The sequence below is a fragment of the Prionailurus bengalensis genome, chromosome A1 (genome assembly GCF_016509475.1).
Source record: "Prionailurus bengalensis isolate Pbe53 chromosome A1, Fcat_Pben_1.1_paternal_pri, whole genome shotgun sequence".
NCBI classification, from domain to species: Eukaryota; Metazoa; Chordata; class Mammalia; order Carnivora; family Felidae; genus Prionailurus; species Prionailurus bengalensis.
The window spans coordinates 72478028-72497564 of record NC_057343.1 but is presented as its reverse complement, the minus strand read 5'-3'; the positions used below and the strand labels follow the sequence as shown (position 1 = coordinate 72497564).

Sequence of the window (19537 nt, the reverse complement as noted above, 5' to 3'; positions counted from 1 at the left end):
AAAATTATTAAGAAAACAAGTTACATCCTTTTTTTTGGTACTAAATCTTTGATTGAATGTGTATTTTATATTTACAGCACATCCTAATCTAGACTCACTACATTTCAAGTGTTCAGTAACCACATGGAGTTTTCAGTGGAGTTCTAGAAGCCCCTACTCTGGGCTCCACCATTTTCCAGGCTTGATCAAGTTATTTGTCTTCAGTGATCCTTTGCTCCCTGCTCTGAACTTGGGGATATAAATTCATAATCTATCCATTCTACATGGGCATTATAAAGATAAAGCATGTGAAATTTTTCTTTTTTTAAATGTTTATTTTTAAGAGAGAGAGACATAGTGCAAGGGGGGAGGGTGGAGAGAGAAGGAGACACAGAACCTGAAGCAGACTCCAAGCTCTGAGCTGTCAGCACAGAGCCCAATGCAGGGCTTGAACTCCCAAACCATGAGATCATGACCTGAGCTGAAGTCGGACACTTAACCAACTGAGCCACCCAGGCACCCGTAACATGTGAAATTTTTCTAACTGTAAAAAGTACAACACCCCAACACATTATCAATACCTTCTCTTTTTTGTTAGTCTTCCTCAACGCCAGCCAAAATTAATATTATCAGATTTTCCTGCTCTCTTCTATCTGTTCTTCCATCCTCCCCAGTGTTACAGTCATGCCAGAAAAGTTCCATCAAACAGAGAACCCATTTGTGGGGCGCCTGGGTGGCGCAGTCGGTTAAGTGTCCGACTTCGGCCAGGTCACGATCTCGCGGCCCGTGAGTTCGAGCCCCGCGTCGGGCTCTGGGCTGATGGCTCAGAGCCTGGAGCCTGTTTCCGATTCTGTGTCTCCCTCTCTCTCTGCCCCTCCTCCGTTCATGGTCTGTCTCTCTCTGTCCCCAAAATAAATAAACGTTGAAAAAAATTAAAAAAAAAAAAAACAACAGAGAACCCATTTGTACCTCACAAAGGGTGTGCTTTAGTATGAGATTTCTGTGCTCAGGCAGATAGGTATTGAGTGTCCTTCTTAAAACAACTGTCACCGTCAGCATCAGGGGCTGTGCCAAGCCTAGGTGGGCTCTCAGTCACCCTGATCCATTTCCTCGAATAATGAGTGGTTTTGAGTACCAAAGATGTGTAAGTCACCATGCTGGAGATTGAGAAGAATGCACAGATCAAAACAAAGGCAGTCATTGCTCTCATGGACATCACAGCCTGGAAAGTTTGTGTTTTGTTTCATTTCAAAGTTTTACACCAGAATGTTTCATCATGATCCAAGAGGCTGGGAGGGCAGGTGTGGTTTGGGACAAGTAGGCATTCATGGAACGCTCCCAAGTCAATGAGAGTTGCAGCCATAGTGAGGCGGATGGAGGAAAGACACGTATTCCTGCAATGACACAAACGAGTGGGAGGTGGCTGCGTCAGAGAGGTCCTGGAAAATGTCCCTGCAGAAGTGACGATTGGGTTCAGCCTGTAGGATGAGAGTATGTTGGCGGCTGTCCCTGTGATGGGATGCTATGGGAGGGAAATAGTGTGCCTGGAGTAGAAGGAGCAAGGGACACATGGCACAAGGTCTGGACGGGACCTCTCAGGACCAGGTGAAGGATGGGGGTGCTGTCACTTCCAGAATGCAAAGTGAGAAAGCCTCTATAGCAAATCTGGAACTAACATAGAAAGGGGAAGCAAGGTCCATGTTTTTAGCTTTCCCTAGACAAATATAGCCAAAAACTACTTGGTCCAAAAGAAGAGTAGGGCAGGCTTCCTAATCCTAGATGTCCCAGAGAGGACATCTCACACGGGAAAGACTAACTTGCCTATTCTGCCCGGCTGCTTTTGTTCTTTCCCAAGAAGCTTCCGTCCTGGAAAAATACTCATCCTCCACTCTACTTTGCACTCTCTATGGCCTATTGTGAAGGGAGATGCAGTATTTGTTCCCATCTAAGCTATTTCTATGCAGACACATTCATTTCCTTGTACCTCAAGGATATTCAGCGGACCCCCTTCCCGGGGGCCCATATGTGACAGTTGTCATTTGGCGAGGCGAGACTCCTTGAGAAAAGTCACGCTTTGGCATCAGTTTAATGCCACAGTTGTTATTGCAGCTCTAGCTGGTGGGATCTTTGTTTCCGAGATGAAGCTTTCTTAGTCATAAAGTGCACCCAGTCATCTCTCGCTGCCCATTGCACACTTGAAGAATGAGCTGGATGTGTTTCTGGGCTGGACAGACATTCTCTGCAGTCAGCTTACACGAATGTGGCCGGCTGGTCTCCAAAGTCTCCGGAGACCTTCTGAGAGGAGGAAGCGGACCTCCTGCAATCATTTCCAACTCTAGACCTTCTTTGCCAGGGTTCCTGCATTTTTGGTCTCACTTGACATCCTCATGTTGCACTGTTACCCTGAGTTTTTCTTGCTCCTCAAAGGAGCCGGTCACTATTTTATGTAAAACTTATTTTAGTTTTAAAATACAGAATTCAGCTGAGCAAAACAGAGACTGAAGTTTCATTTAAGATTTGATTTTATAGCTAATATTTATTCATGAGTTTTGGCAGTGACCTTTTCAGCACCTTTTAAAGATAAATTTCTTATAAGAATTTTCACATTTTATTAAACTAATTACTCAGTAGACTTCACAGAAGACTTAAAATGAAAACTGGAATTGTAACAAGATCTCCTGTGCACATGGCGAGTGGCTGTCTTCTGTTTAAATTTCAGAACGCGTATACCTACATGATGGGCGCCTGCGTGATTGTCTTCCGGTTTTTCTCTATCTGTGGAAAGCATGTGAGTATGTTGTAAAGGATACTATCAACGGTTGCATATGCACAGAAGAAAGGAGCGATGCCTGATTGACTTCAGCTGTCCATCTGGGTCTTCAGGGCGGAAGTTAACAAATTGGTAGTCATCCTAAGTCCAAATGAGCAAATATTAAATATTAAAATGAATCGGCAGCTTAGTTATCTTGTGATACATCTCCTGACATTTCTGTTCTTTTATTTCTTCTTCATATTGGCTAAATTAACTCAGTCATCAACTAAAGACAACATCTCAGGCATGAAAGCGAAAACCAGTGCTCTTTCTTAATATTTCTTTATTTTTATTGTTTCTATCTGAATAAGCTTACTTTACTGGAAAGAAAAATCATCTTTAGTGAAGATTCGTGATTCTGTGACCCCAGATTTCTTTATATTCTTTGTTATTGCATATATTGCATATATTTTTCATTTTTTAATGTAATTTCCTTTTTCGCTACTGACACTATTTCATATACGTTCCATATATTCACGTATTCAATACGTGCTATTTGATGGTATTTAGTATTTTGCCATTGGTTAGGTTTGTTTTTGTGAACATCTGTTTGTGGGAGAATCCTGAGCCTACTTGGTGGAATAGGCCAAAAATATATAGCCCTTATCATAGAGACTCGGGGAACAAGAGAAGAGAAAATAGAAGCAAGGAATTTTAGGGAGAGGCTTTTATTAATTTGGCTGAAAAGGCTGAACAGTTGGAAATACAAGTCGAATTTCTCTCTAATGTTTTTTGAATAATATTTAGATTAATACCCTTTATTAAGAACTAATTCAAAGCAATTTTAAAATGAGGGTCACTCTCGTGCCACCTGCTTACCTGTTACTTACTTCCCAGGCTCCCCATGGCTAAGTGAATTAAATATTCATTTCTGTCTCCCCACATCTCCATATAGGTAACACTAAAGATGCTTCTCCTGACGGTAGTCGTCAGCATGTACAAAAGCTTCTTTATCATAGTGGGAATGTTCCTACTGCTATTGTGTTATGCTTTTGCTGGAGTTGTTTTATTTGGTACTGTGAAGTATGGAGAGAACATTAACAGGTTGGTGTGGATTTCTCTCTCTATTCATTTATCAAGCAAACTTTTATAGTCATGAAATCAGGAATAAAAACCTGAATGACTTTTGTCTATCAAAGACAGGAGGAAGGGGAAACAATGAGTTGGAAACTAAAACAAAATGTCCAAATTTTAAATGACATTTTTCTAATTAAAAACAGTCTACACATTTACTTTAGAAACCTTGTCTCCGTAATATTACCAAAATGTAATGGGAACCCATAATTCCAAATCTACCACTACACAAGAATAACCACTTGTAATTTCCCGGTGAATTTCTATCCACCTACTGCCAAAAAACAACATATTCTTTTTTAAATTACACTTTGAACTGATTTGGGGTTTTCTTTTTTTATTTTTTAACAAAGCAGAACATGGGAAACTATACTCCCAAAATGGTTACTATATACGAAAAGCATTTTTCAGAGATTATCTTTAATTTTGGGAAGCACTTCATAGTTTTTTAAAAAGGAATTATACAACACATTATATACAGATGTGTCTTGTTGCAGAGATTGCTTATTTGATACATGGCAGCTCTACTTTTTATAGCAAAATCCATGTGAAAGAAGGAATCACTTTTACTTGTCAAAATTGGAACCCTTAGCCACTCAAGATGCATGGCCACAAAGTGGTGGCACCATGCTAGGGTTGGGTTAGACGGCTATGCTTGAGGGCAAGTGTGAATAACAAATTAAGAAGATATAACCTTCAGACATGGTGACTTAACAACCACATCTGCTCCAAAATCTACCTGCTTTAGTGGTAACACCTTACTACTTCATGACCAACTATATTACCCACATTCTGGTTTTTCCTCCTTGATTAGGCATGCAAACTTTTCCTCAGCTGGCAAAGCCATCACCGTACTGTTCCGAATCGTCACAGGCGAAGACTGGAATAAGATTATGCATGACTGTATGGTAAACTTCTCTTCATCACTAACAGTACATCAACTTAGAACCAAATGAAACTCTTTGCAGTGCAGTATATCACCAGCCTTATCCTCGTTAGCATCAAGACTTTGTGTACAAAACACCTATCCTGGCTATTTAGTCCATAAAGTTGCATCCTTTTACATTGCAGTATATGGCCATGTGCAGGAAGAATATCCAGTGAACCCAGCTTGAGCTATTGTGGTTCCATCTGGCAGATACGCATTCTGTTGGCATTGTTCTTTCCCTCCCACCTTTAACACTTTGGCAGTCAAGTACAAACAGGGGAGTTCCTCTTCTTTAATTGAATTTATTCAACAGATATTCACTGAGCGCCTGGTTTATACTGGGCCATATGCTAGGAGCTCGGTGTTCCCTGATTCCAAGGCATGCTCAAGGTGCTTACGGCAAGGCCCTGAGCTACACCCTCCCTTTGGGTCCTCCCTTTTCCTCCTTGTGTTCACATCTCCCTTAAATCATCGGCTCCATCAGGAATCCTGCCCCACACTAAGACTGCAGTGACATGTTCCTACAGTACTCTGTGTTTCTCCTTTGTAGCATGTATCACAGCTATAGTGAGTTACTGGCTTGATTATTCCATCTCTATTTCCTCTCTCTCAACCTCCAGAACAACACTGTCCAAAAGAAATTTCTGCCATGATGGCAATCTGCTCTGTCCAATGCAGTAGCCATATGTGGTTACTGAGCCCTTGAAATGGGACTAGTGCTCCTAAGCAACTGAATTTTAAATTTCATCAAACTGTATTTGATGTTCATTAACATACATTTACATTTTAATAGCCACATGCAGTCCTTGGCTCCCATGTATAGCTTTAGACCGCCAGCAACATGAAGGAGGGACAGACTCTATGTCTTGCTTACCTGTCTGTCTCCAACATTGGGTATAAATCCAGCACATAGTAGGAGCTAAAGAACTCTATGCATGAATGAATGGGGACAGAATTTACCAAATCAAATATAATATGAAGCAGAATTAAATAGATTCTAAATATACAACAAGCAGAGTGCTACAACTGCTTCTTCTGCAGAAGAAAGAGCTAGTCTCTCTGGCTGAAAGAAGCCAGGTTTCTCTGAGGTGCCGGCATTTTATTGGGCCACTAAAGACGGGGTGGGGGGACTTTTGATAACCTGAGTCTAGTGCTCTTCTGTAAAGTCCCATAATGGTGCCCCAAGAATGAAGATTACTGGTTTCTTCTTACACAATTTGAATGTGAATTTGCTATGTATAACAAATCTTCATAAAGCTTAACCCATTCGTTAGGTCAAAGAAATTTTTTACATGCTTTTTTTGACTTTCTGCAGCTCCCATCACAAGAACTACTTACCATTCAGGACTAGTGCAGGTGGCAGAAAGAATGTCTCTTGGAAGAAAGGAGTTCATTTTCATTGTGCTTCTAAAATGGCACTGAACTTGAGATTCCCTGAGACTAGAAGTGTAGAATAAAGGAAAGATTCTTTTTGATTTTTGCCACGGATGATGTACTCAATGTACGTGGCTTTTGGGAGATTAACTTTGAAGTTAATTATGTTTTATATGGTGAGGGATAGTTCACAAACTATAGCATGTGCACAAATTCGTATTCTTCACTCTGACCCCTCCTCCCTCTCCCCCATCGCCCGCAGGTCCAGCCTCCCTTTTGTACTCCAGATGAATTCACATACTGGGCAACAGACTGCGGAAATTACGCTGGGGCACTTATGTATTTCTGTTCATTTTATGTCATCATTGCCTACATCATGCTAAATCTGCTTGTAGGTAAGTGATGTTCACTGAATATGTTTTAATATCTTTAAACCCAGGTACTTAGATAATTACGTACAATTTTCAAGTAATTATCCCAGATTGCTTGGGGTGGGTATTTCATGGCATTAATTATAAATTGTTGCCTCTCGATCCAGAAGCTGAAAAGACCTTTGAAAGGCATGTAAATGACAGTTGATTGCAGTTTCAAGAGTTGTCCTATTAATTATGATCATTAATTTCAAAAGAGCTCTTCTCATGGATTGAGTTGAAGAAATCTCAGAGAGGGCTACCTTTATGGCCTTGAAACATCACAGTTATGTTTCTGAAAGATACATGGTGTTCACCCAGGTGTGGGGCCACCCAGAACCCAATCTGACCTTTAAATACTGCCCTGGAACTGTCAACTAAGAGTGAAAGCCAGCTGGCATGGATATCTCCACACACAGAATGTGTGTTTATGCTCATGACCCTCATGTTTTGGAAAGGCAGGAGCTGGATAAATAGCTTAATCCAAGTGTAAGTAAGATATGCCAACTTGGAAAACACACTAAAAAACACTGTAAAAATTTGGCTTGTGATGTAGGTGATAAAATCCATTATTTATAATAGATGTTTTACTTTTTCTAAAAAATGACAGATTAGCATAATTATCTAACTTCTCCATTTTTCTTTTTTCTTTTCTTAGCCATCATTGTGGAGAACTTCTCTTTGTTTTATTCCACGGAGGAGGACCAGCTTCTAAGTTACAACGATCTTCGCCACTTTCAAATCATATGGAATATGGTGGATGATAAACGAGAGGTAGGAAAGGGGGCCATTACTTCATGCCCACCCCCAAAGAGATTCCCTGCCCTGCTGCAGACATTTAAGTAGTCTTGCTGTCACCAGTAGACATCTATTGAATTTGGAATGGCCATTATGAATTATAGAAAGCCATCATTGACCGTTCAGCAAAATATGCTAGGAAGGGAGAGGGACAGAATGGTCCCCTGTCCAACCGAGGATGCCCTCTTCTTGGACATTCAGAAAGTCATCAAGGAGAGGAAACCAAGGAAGCTCTGAGGAAACCAGCTCTGGGATGAGAGCAGCAGAAGTAGTGAAGTTCAAATCACCAGAGCGATGGTGTAATACCGAGCCACAAACAGCCACACACAGCAATCCTGATTAGAAGTGCAAAGGAACTACTTAGTGGTTTCTGAAGGTTATTTTTTTAATTATTTTGGACTTATTCTTTGAATGCTTTAACCATAAAACTTTCCCAAGATTTCCTGGAATTAGCCAAAGCAACAATATCTCATTCTCTAGCTGCTGCTGCTGCTCTTTCTTTTTCCCTTTCTTCATCCCTAGCAAATACTCAGACCTAGTTCTGGGTGCTGGGGATACAGCAGTGAATGCAACGGAAAGTCACCCATGCTTACAGAGCTTCTATTCTAATATTGGGAGACAAACAATATAACGTGAAATAATAATAATCATTATTATCTCAAGAAGCTATAAGCACTTTGCAGATGGTAATATGGTAGACACCAGTCGTACTGGAGGGCAGGCTACTTTAGCGAGTGGCCATGACGGTCTGGCTGGGGAGGTGTTGTTAAACCCGACATCTGAAAAACAAGGAAGTTCTATCATGGGAAAATCTACCATGGGTAGGTTCAAAAACAGTTGCAGGAAGAGTTCACAGAGGGCGTGAAGACCAAAGAACCAGAACAAGCTAAGGAAGGGGGCATCTTGAGCTAGGGCCTGCACAGTAATGCCTGGCTTTCCTCACCGCCTTTGTTCCCCTCTCCCTAAGACCCCCCACTTCCGCAGTCACCAGTCTCAGGGGGGCTTTCTCTGAGACAGTGACCTGCACGTGTGGCCATCTGGCCTAGCTCTCCTATCTCCCCTTGATCCACCTGCCTCTCCAAGACCAATGCCTGTGGGAACCTGCTTTCCTTGGATGCACACATCAAAGATGGCACCATGAGTCACATGTTAAGGTGTTTCTAACTGACAGGAAAACATGGTTACCCATGTCCCTGCCTTTAGCCCAATGCCTTAATTCAAAGACAGAGCCAGGCTGGCACGGTAGATTGTGTTGCCCGTAAGGGAGCGACACGTGTTTGATATTCCAGAATCTGGAGCTGCTCTGACCAAATTCTCTTGTATGTAATTGTGCTAATAATTGGGAAGACCTGAAAAGGAGTGATCATTCCCTAGAAGAACCATTTATAAAAAATGTTTAGAAGTTTGTAGCATCCAGGCTAAGTGAAGAGGAGGATCATGTACATGTGAATGTTGTACTTTCTGCGATAATGCATTAGCAACCCACTCAGCGTGTGTTTTAGAGAAATAGATGAGCAGAGGCTGAGTCAGTGAAACAGACCAGGAGAGGAAAACCCTGGTAAAGCAAGGGCTGGGGCCAGGGAGGCAGAGAGCCTCCTAGGCTCCCAATGCTGCCAGGTTACAAGATCCCACAGAACCAGAGAAGCACCAGCGGAAAATCTAAGTGCTCGCCTTTCAATGTGGTGCTTCTCTAGTAAACACCCTCCTGACCCAGCCTCCAGGGAGGCAGACAACTACTTCCCAGTGCCAATTATGCTATCTTTTAAGAAAAAGATCTGGTGTCGTTTTTCTTTTTTGTGATTTTTTTTTTCTGTGAAAACAGAACCCCAAGTGAATCGTTATGGCCTAAAGATCATTTACCAGTTATTGTGCTCTGCCCCCCAGGGGGTGATTCCGACTTTCCGTGTGAAGTTCCTGCTGAGGCTCCTGCGGGGGAGGCTGGAGGTGGATCTCGACAAAGACAAACTTCTGTTTAAGCACATGTGCTATGAAATGGAGAGACTGCATAATGGCGGGGACGTCACTTTCCATGATGTCCTAAGGTACGAGGGAGTTTATACAACCCTCGGTCACAGAGCTGGAGTGAGTGCAGAAACCAAAGCTGTGACCTTGTGAAATACAACCAACAAGTGGGCTCACAGCCCAAGATGCCACACTCATTGAGATTATAAGGTGAGGCCACACTGCTCAGGCTCCACATGGCCTTTGTCGCTGTCCTGTAAGGGCCGTGTCTGAGTGCCGCACACAGGAGGGGGTAGATGCAGTGGCCTGACATCCCCAGAGGTGCCCCATATGACTGAGGAGATCCTGATGGGAGAGGTGAGGGGCTTTGGGGAGCACAGCTTCCCCTCGTTCTGTGAGGGAGGAGCTGGTCTGGGGGAGTTTAGTGACTAGGTGGTCCAGCTGGAGTCCAATCCAGATCTTCTCATTTGCTCCATGATTCTGCCCCCAGCTGGCTGGCAAACCACACGTTCCAGACATTCACTGAGACCCCACACAGGACAAGGAGGACGAAATTCCATAAACTGGGTGGTTGAAACAAGTGTATTGTCTCACAGTCCTAGAGGCTAGAAGCTTAAATTCAAGGGGTCGGCAAGGCTGGTTCCTTCTGAGGCTGTGAGAGGGACTCTTCCAGCCTCTTGCCAGCTCCTAGGGGTTGGCCGCCTTCCTTGTAGAAACATCACCCCAATCTCTGCCCTCACCTTCACGTGTCATTCTTCCCGCATGTGTGCGTGCATGTGCGTGTGTGCTTACACATGTGTGTCCAAATCTTCCCTTTTATAAGGACACCATTCGTATTGGATTAGGGACCCACCCCAGTCCAGTATTATCTCTTCTTAATTAATCACATCTGTAGTAACCTATTTCAAAATAAGATCACATTTTGAGGTACTGGGGGTCATCACTCCAACAAAGATTTTTTAGGGGGAAAACAATTCAATCCATAACAGCTTTTTAAACAGGAATCTATAGGGGGACCTTGGTGGCTCAGTCAATTAAGCCTCCAACTTCGGCACAGGTCATGATTTCACAGTTCGTGAGTTCGAGCCCCATGTCAGGCTCTGTGCTGACTGCTCAGAGCCTGGAGCTGGCTTCAGATTCTGTGTCTCCCTTCTCTCTGTGCCCCCCCCCCCGACTTGTGCTCCGTCTCTCTCTGTCTCTGTTTCTCAAAAAATGAACACGTTAAAAAAAATTTTAAACAGGAATCCATGGATCAAATCCAGAGGTCAATGGGCTTGGAAACAATCACATCTCTATTGTCATTAATCAGTCACTGAAATGCAGCATTTTCTTCAGTGATGAATGCAGGCAGCAAGCCCCACAGTGTTAATAATAACCTGCATCTCTGCCACCAGCAGAAATCATAGATATTTTCAGATGGCATCGCTGACATGGCCGATAATCTTCAATATCCTCTATACTCACCACTGCTTCTAAATTACAGTAGTCCTTTGACCTCAGCTAGATATTATTTAATGCATTAATAAAGAAGCACTTACGTTACTCTGTCACCATCTTTTTAAAAATTTCTAAAATTAATTTCATTTCTTTTTTTTATTAAAATAGAGTTGACATACAATGTTATATTAGTTTCAGGTGTACAACATAGTGATTCCACAACTGTGTATGTTATGCTGTGCTCACCACGAGAGTAGACACCATCAGTCACCATACAACACTATTACGGCGTCATTGACTATATTCTTTATGCTGCACTTTTCATCCCCATGACTTATTCATTACAAAACTGGAAGCCTGTACCCTCCCTCTCCCTTTCACCCTCCTCCCCTCCACCCTTCTGGCAACCAGCAGTTTGTTTTCTGTATTTATGGGTCTGTTTCTGCTTTGTTTTATTTTTTAGATTCCACATGTAATTGAAATCATATGGTATTTGTCTTTCTCAGTCTGACTTATTTCACTTAGCATGATACCCCCTAGCTCCATCCATGTTGTCGCAAATGGCAAGATCTCATTCTTTTTTATGGCTGAGAAATATTCCATTGCATATATACTGTATCTTCTTTATCCGTTCTATCATCACCTTTTTAAAGAAAATAATATGAGCACTGTATTTGAATATAATTGCTTTCCTTGGTAATAAGAGATATTTTGTTTTATGCATTTAAAATGTTATTCTATGAAAAGTCCCATGGGCCCCACTCTCAAAGAGGTCTGTCCGCAGGAAAAGTCATGGCCCTCTTCTAGAAGTGGCTATTTTCATCATGTGGCAAATATTTGGTGAAGGGCTGGGTATGGTGTCACACATTCAGAAGCACTCAGGTATACAGAAATATGCTTGGGACTGAAATTTGAAAATAAGAACAGGAAGGACCCGGGAGAAGTTCTCTCAAGTTTCCCAGTTTACTTCCCGCTATTCCCTTCTTCCAGGAGCATGCCAAAGGGCAGAAAAAGAAGAGGCAGAAAATACATATGACTAGCAGAGGACGCCATCTCAGAATGTCACCAAATCTTTCCTCCTGGTGACAAATATTTTTAGGTCGAAGGGAGACACGTAGACACCCGCTGTCATTAGCAGTTCTCATTCGGCCTCTCTGGAACACAGGGAGGCATCCGATAAGATGGACCCCAGCAAAGCCAATGGGGGTCTGGATTGCCCCTCCCTATCCCTACAGCTCAGGAAGTGATGAAAACAGTTTGGCACTGATGAGATTCTGGAGGAGGCAGGGAAGAGAGGAAGGGCAGACACATTTCCCTCCTCCAAGGAGGGAAGAGCGCTAGCAAAGAAGAGAAGGTCGGGGTGCCAGTGCTGCATGGGGAGGACTCCCGAGCACCTCCGTGCTGTGATGTGGGCGGTGGAGGCAGCACTGAGTTCACGGGAGGGGCAGGCAGGGGCTGAGGGCCAACCAGGGGTCCTGTGGCAGCACCGGCAAGCACCAGGGGCAGAAGGGGCTGCGTTCTTCTTTGGCTGTAGACCCCTCAGCCAGGATGCAGTGTGAGTTGTTGCCTTACTGCCCAGGGGCCCTGAGGCGACACATTGGTTGTGTTGGCTTCATTTGCCCCCACCTGAACCTGTTGCGCCTAGGGCAGAATGGGAGCGAGTATTCCACCCTGACCTTTCACCCACTAGAATTAATGAGGAAGATCCAGGGGCACAAATGGGATCGATGGAGAGGGAAATGGCAGGGGCGGGGGGCAGGAAGCCTGACCTTAGCCAACCCTTACTGACCATCCCCACCTGGAACTGAAGGTGAAGGAAGTATACAGACTGAGCAGTCTTCCTTCTACAGGGAACATTCCAGAGCCTTAAGCAGCTGGTAATGTAGATCAGGGACCAGCCTAGGCCTTCGGTTTTACAAACACTTATATGGCACTTACTACTGTAAGCACCTCCCAAGTATTAACTCAGTCATTTAATAAGGTGGGGACCATGACTGTCCCCATCTTACAGAGGAGATGACATAACTAGTCCAGTGGCACAGGAACAGTACCTTGGTTGGACTGAGTGGTGTCCTCTCTGAAAGTTGAGACCTCCACCAGAGTCCCAAATGAGTCCGACCTGGAATGCTCTTGTGTGTCCCCCCCACCCCCCCCCAGCATGCTGTCCTACAGGTCGGTTGACATCCGGAAGAGCTTGCAGCTGGAGGAGCTGCTGGCCAGGGAGCAGCTGGAGTACACCATCGAGGAGGAGGTGGCCAAACAGACCATCCGCATGTGGCTGAAAAAGTGTTTAAAGCGCATCAGAGCTGTGAGTCAACTGGCAGCATCCGGGTTTTTCTTTCCTCCTGTCAAAGGAGAAGGAGGAGGAGGGACAAAAGAGCTTCAGGAACAGCGGAATGAGATGCTCTGTGATTAGCCTCGTAGCCCCTCAACTGTGTCAGCTTCATCCCCTCGTGATGGCCACCTGGTTCGCACCTGAGCTCTCATCCAGACCCAGCTGCGCCCTCGTTAGCAGAGTCCATAAGGCGTTGCCATGGAATCACATTTTTATAACAGAACATTGATGTTTAAAAAGCAGTTTACTGAACAAATATTTATTAAAATATTTGTGATCTCCATTTATCAAACTCAACTGTTCAAAATGCCCAAATCTCTATACGATGACTGGCAACCGAGTTTACAAAAGTACTTTTAAATCGCTCCTAAAAATTCCACCATTCCATTGATAATGTTGTTTGGTCTTTAACAAAGGCCACGTCTCCTGGGAGTTTAATGATCTGTCTGTTGCCTTTAGACTTATAAGCTTATAGGATTCTCTGACTCATAAATCAATGAACATATACTGTGTTGGCATACACTGTGTTTACACTAGGCATTTCTACTAGATAATTATTTTTATGATTATGCTTTTGACTTACACTTCACACACAGATGAAAGAATCACACTAATTACTAAACATTTATATATAATACACTTTTTAAATCCTGTTTCTCAGAACAACATCAACAGCAGAAACATATCTGTTGGAGGAGAAAATGTCCCCAGGGAAACAAAACACTCCAACCTCCTATAACAAGACAATAGTTATATCATAGCCCTGTTCACTTTGGGGACCCAACCTCCCCCCCCCCAGACCCCAAGAAGGCACAGGGAGCTGGCTCAGCACCAGACCATGTTCCCAAGTGTGTGTCAAGACAGACAGGCCTGCCTCTATCCAGAATAAGACAAGAGCAAGGGTTTCACTCATCTATCCAAAGCTCTCTGCCTCTAACAACACAGAAAGAAAGGGCGATCCATATTGGCTGAATGAGCACAGAGCAAAATAAGAAGGGAAAATATAGAACACCCAAGTTAGTGATTTAAAAATTCTGTTTTCAATACAACAGGAGCTAGCATCAATGAACATATTTATTCCCATTGTTATGCAAATAAGCGTGGGTTGGGAGGTCTCTAAGCCTGCCTTTATAGCAGTCTGATACTTAACTAGGGGAAGTAGTTAAACATCCTCATTTGGAAGTTCCTAAGAGGTCACTGAGCATACAGGTTCTTTGGAGAGGAGAGAAGGAAATACAATTTGAGTGCTGGGGGACAGGGGGATGTTGGGTTGATTTCTCCGTTACCGAGAGAATGATCATATTTCCATAGAAACAGCAGCAGTCATGCAGCATCATCCACAGTCTGAGGGAGAGCCAACAGCAGGAGCTGAGCCGGTTCCTCAATCCCCCCAGTATCGAGACCACCCAGCCCAGTGAGGACATGAATGCTAACAGTCAGGATAATAATATGCAACCTGAGGTATGTGTATGAGGCATCCTTCCTCCAAGGATATTATGTGCATTTTTTATTTTTTATTTTTCATTTATTTATTTTTTTTAGTGTTTATTTATTTTTGAGACAGAGAGCGTGAGTGGGGGAGGGGCAGAGAGAGAGGGAGACACAGAATCTGAAGCAGACTCCAGGCTCTGAGCTGTCAGCACAGAGCCCCACGCGGGGCTCAAACTCACGAACCACAAGATCATGACCTGAGTGGAGTGGTCGTATGCTTAACCGACTGAGCCACCCAGGCGCCCCATGTGCATTTTTAAAATAAAAAATAAAACAGTGCTGTTCACATAGCCATTTCAAACAAGTGACAGTATTTCTTTTTCTTCCAAATGTTTATTTATTTATTTTAAGAGAGAGAGGGAAAGTGCAAGCAGGAAAGGGGTAGAAAGAGAAGAGGAGACAGAGAATCCCAAGCAGCCTCCATGCTGTCAGCACAGAGCCTGACAGGGAGCTTGAACTTATGAACCGTGAGATCATGACCTGAGCCACAATCGAGAGTCAGATGCTTAACGGTTAGTCGGAGAGTCGGTTAACCGACTGAGCCTCCCAGGCACCCCAAGGTGACAGTATCTCTAATTGGAAGTTTTTAAGTAAAAAAAAAAAAAAAAAAAAAAAAAAAAAGGAACATATTGATCTAGATTATCTTTGGACCTTTACAACTTGGAATGCTTTGGGGTTATTTCAAAAGATTCTGATTCTGAGTTGTATGAATACTAAAAAAAAAAGTTAATGCTCTGAACGCATTAATTCTATTGATTTTTGTCTAAAGAGTTCATATCGCATCTCTACAGGTTTAACGGAGTCCAGTGATATTACTTGACTTAGAACATGGTTTGCCCGAAGCGCTGCCCTAAATGCTTTCTTCTACCAGGTCACAGGAACTTGCAGTAGAATCAGTGAAAATGTTTGTAATTGACCACCACCTTCCTTAAACACTCAGACTCATTGAGGCTTTGTCCTCCCTTAGTTGGCCATTGGAAGAGCATATGGAATTCAGGAGGACCTTCTTCACTAGGGCAAAGCTTATTTCCATTTCCAGACTCAATGTACGTGTCCATAAAAAAGCCTAGCATGGACACCCTGGAGAACCTTGCTCTGTGACCAGCAGCTGGCAGGGGGCCTCCCCATTAGGAGGGTGCAGTTGTGGATGAGCTGGAGTCGATCCAGCACTCTGAGATGAGCCCCTGGCACAGTAAGGCTTTGTGATGTGTAGCGGCCTAGTCAGGGGCTGGCAGTAAATACCGAAGCCTGTGGCTCCATGGCCCAGCGAGATGCTTCAAGGGAATTCCTTGTTCCACAGCCCAGTTTGGGGTGGGTTTCATGTTGTCGGCTCCCCAACATGTGGGAATCAACTGCCACCGACAACAGGGACTTGTGCAGGGACAGTCAGCAAAGGGCAGAGACATAGAGGCTTCATGTGTGGGGCCAAGGTAAGATCAGGACAGCCAGCCAGGCAGGGCTGATGAGGCTGGCAAAGTGATGATTGCAGAGCTGTCTACTTTCAGGTAAAAAAACAAAGCCAAAAACAAAACAACAGCAACAACAAAAAATCCATGAGGTAACCAAAAAACCAAGAGGGGATACTGAAGAGATGTGAGGTCCGAGGCACTGATAGGAAAGGGAGGGGCACCAGAGACTGAGTAAAATGTGTGGAGAGTCTCAGCTCTTCTCTGACATTAGTCTTGGCTGGTATAAGCTTCATTCTCCTCTGGGGCTGTTGGAGAGTGTTGTCTGCTGAGCTCTCTTTCTGGAGTGCTAGGACTGACCTATAGGTTGGCAAGAATATACTTTCAGGAAACCGGGCAGTCCTTGCTGCCTCCCGCTTCCTTCCTGGTCCATAGCTACACCCCAGGTGCAGAGGGGAGGTAGCTGTGGGAGTGGAGGAGTCCTGGAGGGATACCTGGAGGAGGTGCTACCTGGAGAATTGTGCCCCCTCCCTTCACCGCGTGCAGGGGTGGATCTCACTTTCCTGGACTCTCTGAACCCATTTTCTCTTTTCCTTTCCCCATTGTGGACTCTGGGGCTCCAGTACTGTTTTTCCTATTGTGTTTTCTTTCTTTCTTAAAATAAAATAAGGGTCCATGGTGGGAGGGAGGGGAGGGCGGGTGATGGGTATTGAGGAGGGCACCTGTTGGGATGAGCACTGGGTGTTGTATGGAAACCAATTTGACAATAAATTTCATATTTAAAAAAATGAATAAACTCTAAACTCTAAAAAATAAATAAATAAAAAATAAAATAAAATAAGGGTCCAGACTGGTGCAGAGGACAGGAGGGGAGCACAGCGTTAACAAAGAGCCAGTAACTGCTTTATTCTCCCCCATGCAGACCAGCAGCCAGCAGCAGCTTCTGAGCCCCACGCTGTCGGACAGAGGGGGCAGTCGGCAGGACTCCACAGACCCCGGAAAACCCCAAAGGAAGTTCGGGCAGTGGCGGCTGCCCTCAGGTGTGTGCCCCGAGTCCTTTCTCCATTGATTCAGGTCCTAGAGGTGTCTACACCCTGTGGGCTTTGGGTCTCAGATTTCAAATTCAAGTCTACCCCTAAAGTGATTTACAGACTCCCTTCGCTATTGCTGACACTATCTGCCCTTTTCCTTTGTAGTTTTTCTTTCTTTGTATATACTAACAAACACCTACTCACCCATATTCCTATGACACTTATATTTGCCCAGACTGGAATGTTTTATTTTATTGTATCTTATCTTATTTAGTTTTTGTGGTTATCTCAAAGTGCAACTGGCAAGTAGCAGTTTTTCAAATGGTATCACTAGTTGTCCCTGAACAGAATTTTAAAGTCTATGATGAATATAAAGAACCGAGAGCTGGAAGGATTTCATACTTAACATCTATGGATAGGACGTGTTTATGGGGACTTGTTTACTTGTTACTGCTGGGACTATCACAGCTTTTCAGGAATGGCTTGCAAAGGGGTGAACAGCTCCACGTTGCTCATAGGACTTTTGTCAATTCCACAGCACCAAAACCAATAAGCCACTCAGTGTCTTCGGTCAACTTACGATTTGCAGGGCGCACAACAATGAAATCCGTAGTGTGCAAAATGAACCCCATGACCGACACGGCGTCGTGTGGCTCCGAGGTGAAGAAGTGGTGGACCCGGCAGCTGACGGTGGAGAGCGATGAAAGCAGCGATGACCTTCTGGACGTTTAGGTGGAATTAGCGCAGTGCAAGGTTTAATGGGGAGCACTGTTTTCTAGCATTTTCCTCCTATGGTCTAACATGGACCATGGACCATGGACCATGGCGAGCAGTCTATACTTAAGATAATCATTTAATTCTATCTCGTCACAAGAGGTCTTTAAGTTGCTTTTTGTCCTGCCGTAGGAAGGCCTAAAACTTGGTCGGTGGCTGTTGTGTATACAGGGAGTTATTACCGTGTTTTGAGAAAATTTGCCTAATGGTTGTATTTGTAATATTAGAGAACTATCCCAATACCAGATGTAGATCACTCAAAGATTTCATATATCCTGTCTGTAAACTAAGGTGTATATTCATAAATGCTCTTACTCAGTATTATCACCCCCTGAAAGAGTGCTAAGCCCAAAGTGGCTGATATTTATGGTATGGTAGCTATAGTCTTAGTTCCTGTTTTTCCCACTTCTACTAGAAATACTTCCCTTGGGAAAATTATTATTTATGATTGATCTGAAAAGGTCAGCACTGAGCTCATACTAAAATGATAGTAGTTTTACAAACTACAGATTCTGAATTTTTAAAAGTATAATCCTTTTCTCATGGTATTCTTAAAAATAGGCAAAAGATATTCCGAGTGATAACAAGTCAGTTTCTGTACTCAGTCACTCTAATAAAAACTGTTGCCTGCTTCCTAGAGAATTGTGTGTGCAGGGACCAGGCTAAGAAATTGCCCCAAGGAGCAACAAGTTTAAAACAGACGTGCACGTAGATCGCTTTAGGCACGTGGTTACCTGAAGATGTTGAGTTTCTGTGAAGGCCTTTTAATAACTAAGTTTAGCAAAAAGAGTGAAACTACATGATTCAGCTTATTAAAAAAAAAAAATCACGTGCGTGATGTATCATTGGCTTCATTTTTTACACAGGGTATGTTGATTTTGCCGTAAATTGGCGAAGACATTATGAGTTGATTCCAACACATCAGTGCCATGTTCAATTCAAAATGACTCCCTCCTACCAGATTCTCCTATGGAAATAATGGTAATTTTGTAGAATTGTGCTTAGAACTCACAGTTGAGGGACCCCACAACTCAGCTGTATTTATTCCACACACCATGTGCTCTGAGAAAGGTAAAATGCAAAGCGATTACACAGTACCTGGGCCTTATACTGGGTCAGCCAAGTAGAAGCACATCCAGGCCCTTACCTACATTATTTTTGGCGAGATTTGCTGTTTAGATGATTTCTTTTAATGCAGCAATTATCTCAGAGTCCTTTGACACCCGGGTTGCTTTATAATCTATTTTCTCTTTTAACATCCTTAAAATAGCCAAATCCTGTCTGTATAACAAACTTAACATTGTGATACCATCTCTTGTTTACATGATTAATTGTGACTCTAGGATAATGGGTAATTAAAGTCAGTGAAGCCAAAAGGATTTTATTTGGTTTTACATTCAGTTGGAGTTTACTTTTTGTACATAAAGAAAATCAAATAAATACTGACTTTGTAAAAGAATTTACTCTGAGTTGATGATCATTTCCAAACCCTTCCCCGTGTGTGGAAGGAGGGAAGGGGGTTTGGGGGTGGGATCATTAGGAAGCAGGCACTTGCAGACTCTGTATTTGAATATTCTGTCTATAATTAGTTGGCAAAAGCTCTGTCCCTGATATTCATTTCAGTTCAGTTCCTAAGCCAGAATGTTCCTTTCACGTTTGTGTCCATAAGGCTGAGTGAATACCTTCCAAGCCAACAATAAAACAGAAAAGGATCTTACATGGCTGG

At 43.4% G+C, this 19537-nt stretch overlaps 1 protein-coding gene across 5 annotated transcripts in view; it reads left to right on the top strand.

The window, feature by feature from the left end:
- Positions 1–19270, top strand: part of NALCN (sodium leak channel, non-selective) — a 317213-nt gene extending 297943 nt beyond the window's left edge. For 4 of the 5 annotated variants that reach the window (XM_043582614.1, XM_043582617.1, XM_043582618.1 and 1 more), the window contains 10 exons: positions 2699–2767; positions 3687–3835; positions 4680–4773; positions 6430–6562; positions 7236–7351; positions 9260–9417; positions 12932–13082; positions 14421–14570; positions 16929–17046; positions 17576–19270. In XM_043582614.1, the coding sequence (XP_043438549.1) occupies positions 2699–2767; positions 3687–3835; positions 4680–4773; positions 6430–6562; positions 7236–7351; positions 9260–9417; positions 12932–13082; positions 14421–14570; positions 16929–17046; positions 17576–17769 (1332 nt within the window). In that variant the 3' untranslated portion in view covers positions 17770–19270. The remainder of the gene's footprint in view (positions 1–2698; positions 2768–3686; positions 3836–4679; positions 4774–6429; positions 6563–7235; positions 7352–9259; positions 9418–12931; positions 13083–14420; positions 14571–16928; positions 17047–17575) is intronic. The other variant, XM_043582616.1, reaches the window with a different exon arrangement.
- The last annotated feature ends 267 nt before the right edge of the window (positions 19271–19537 follow it).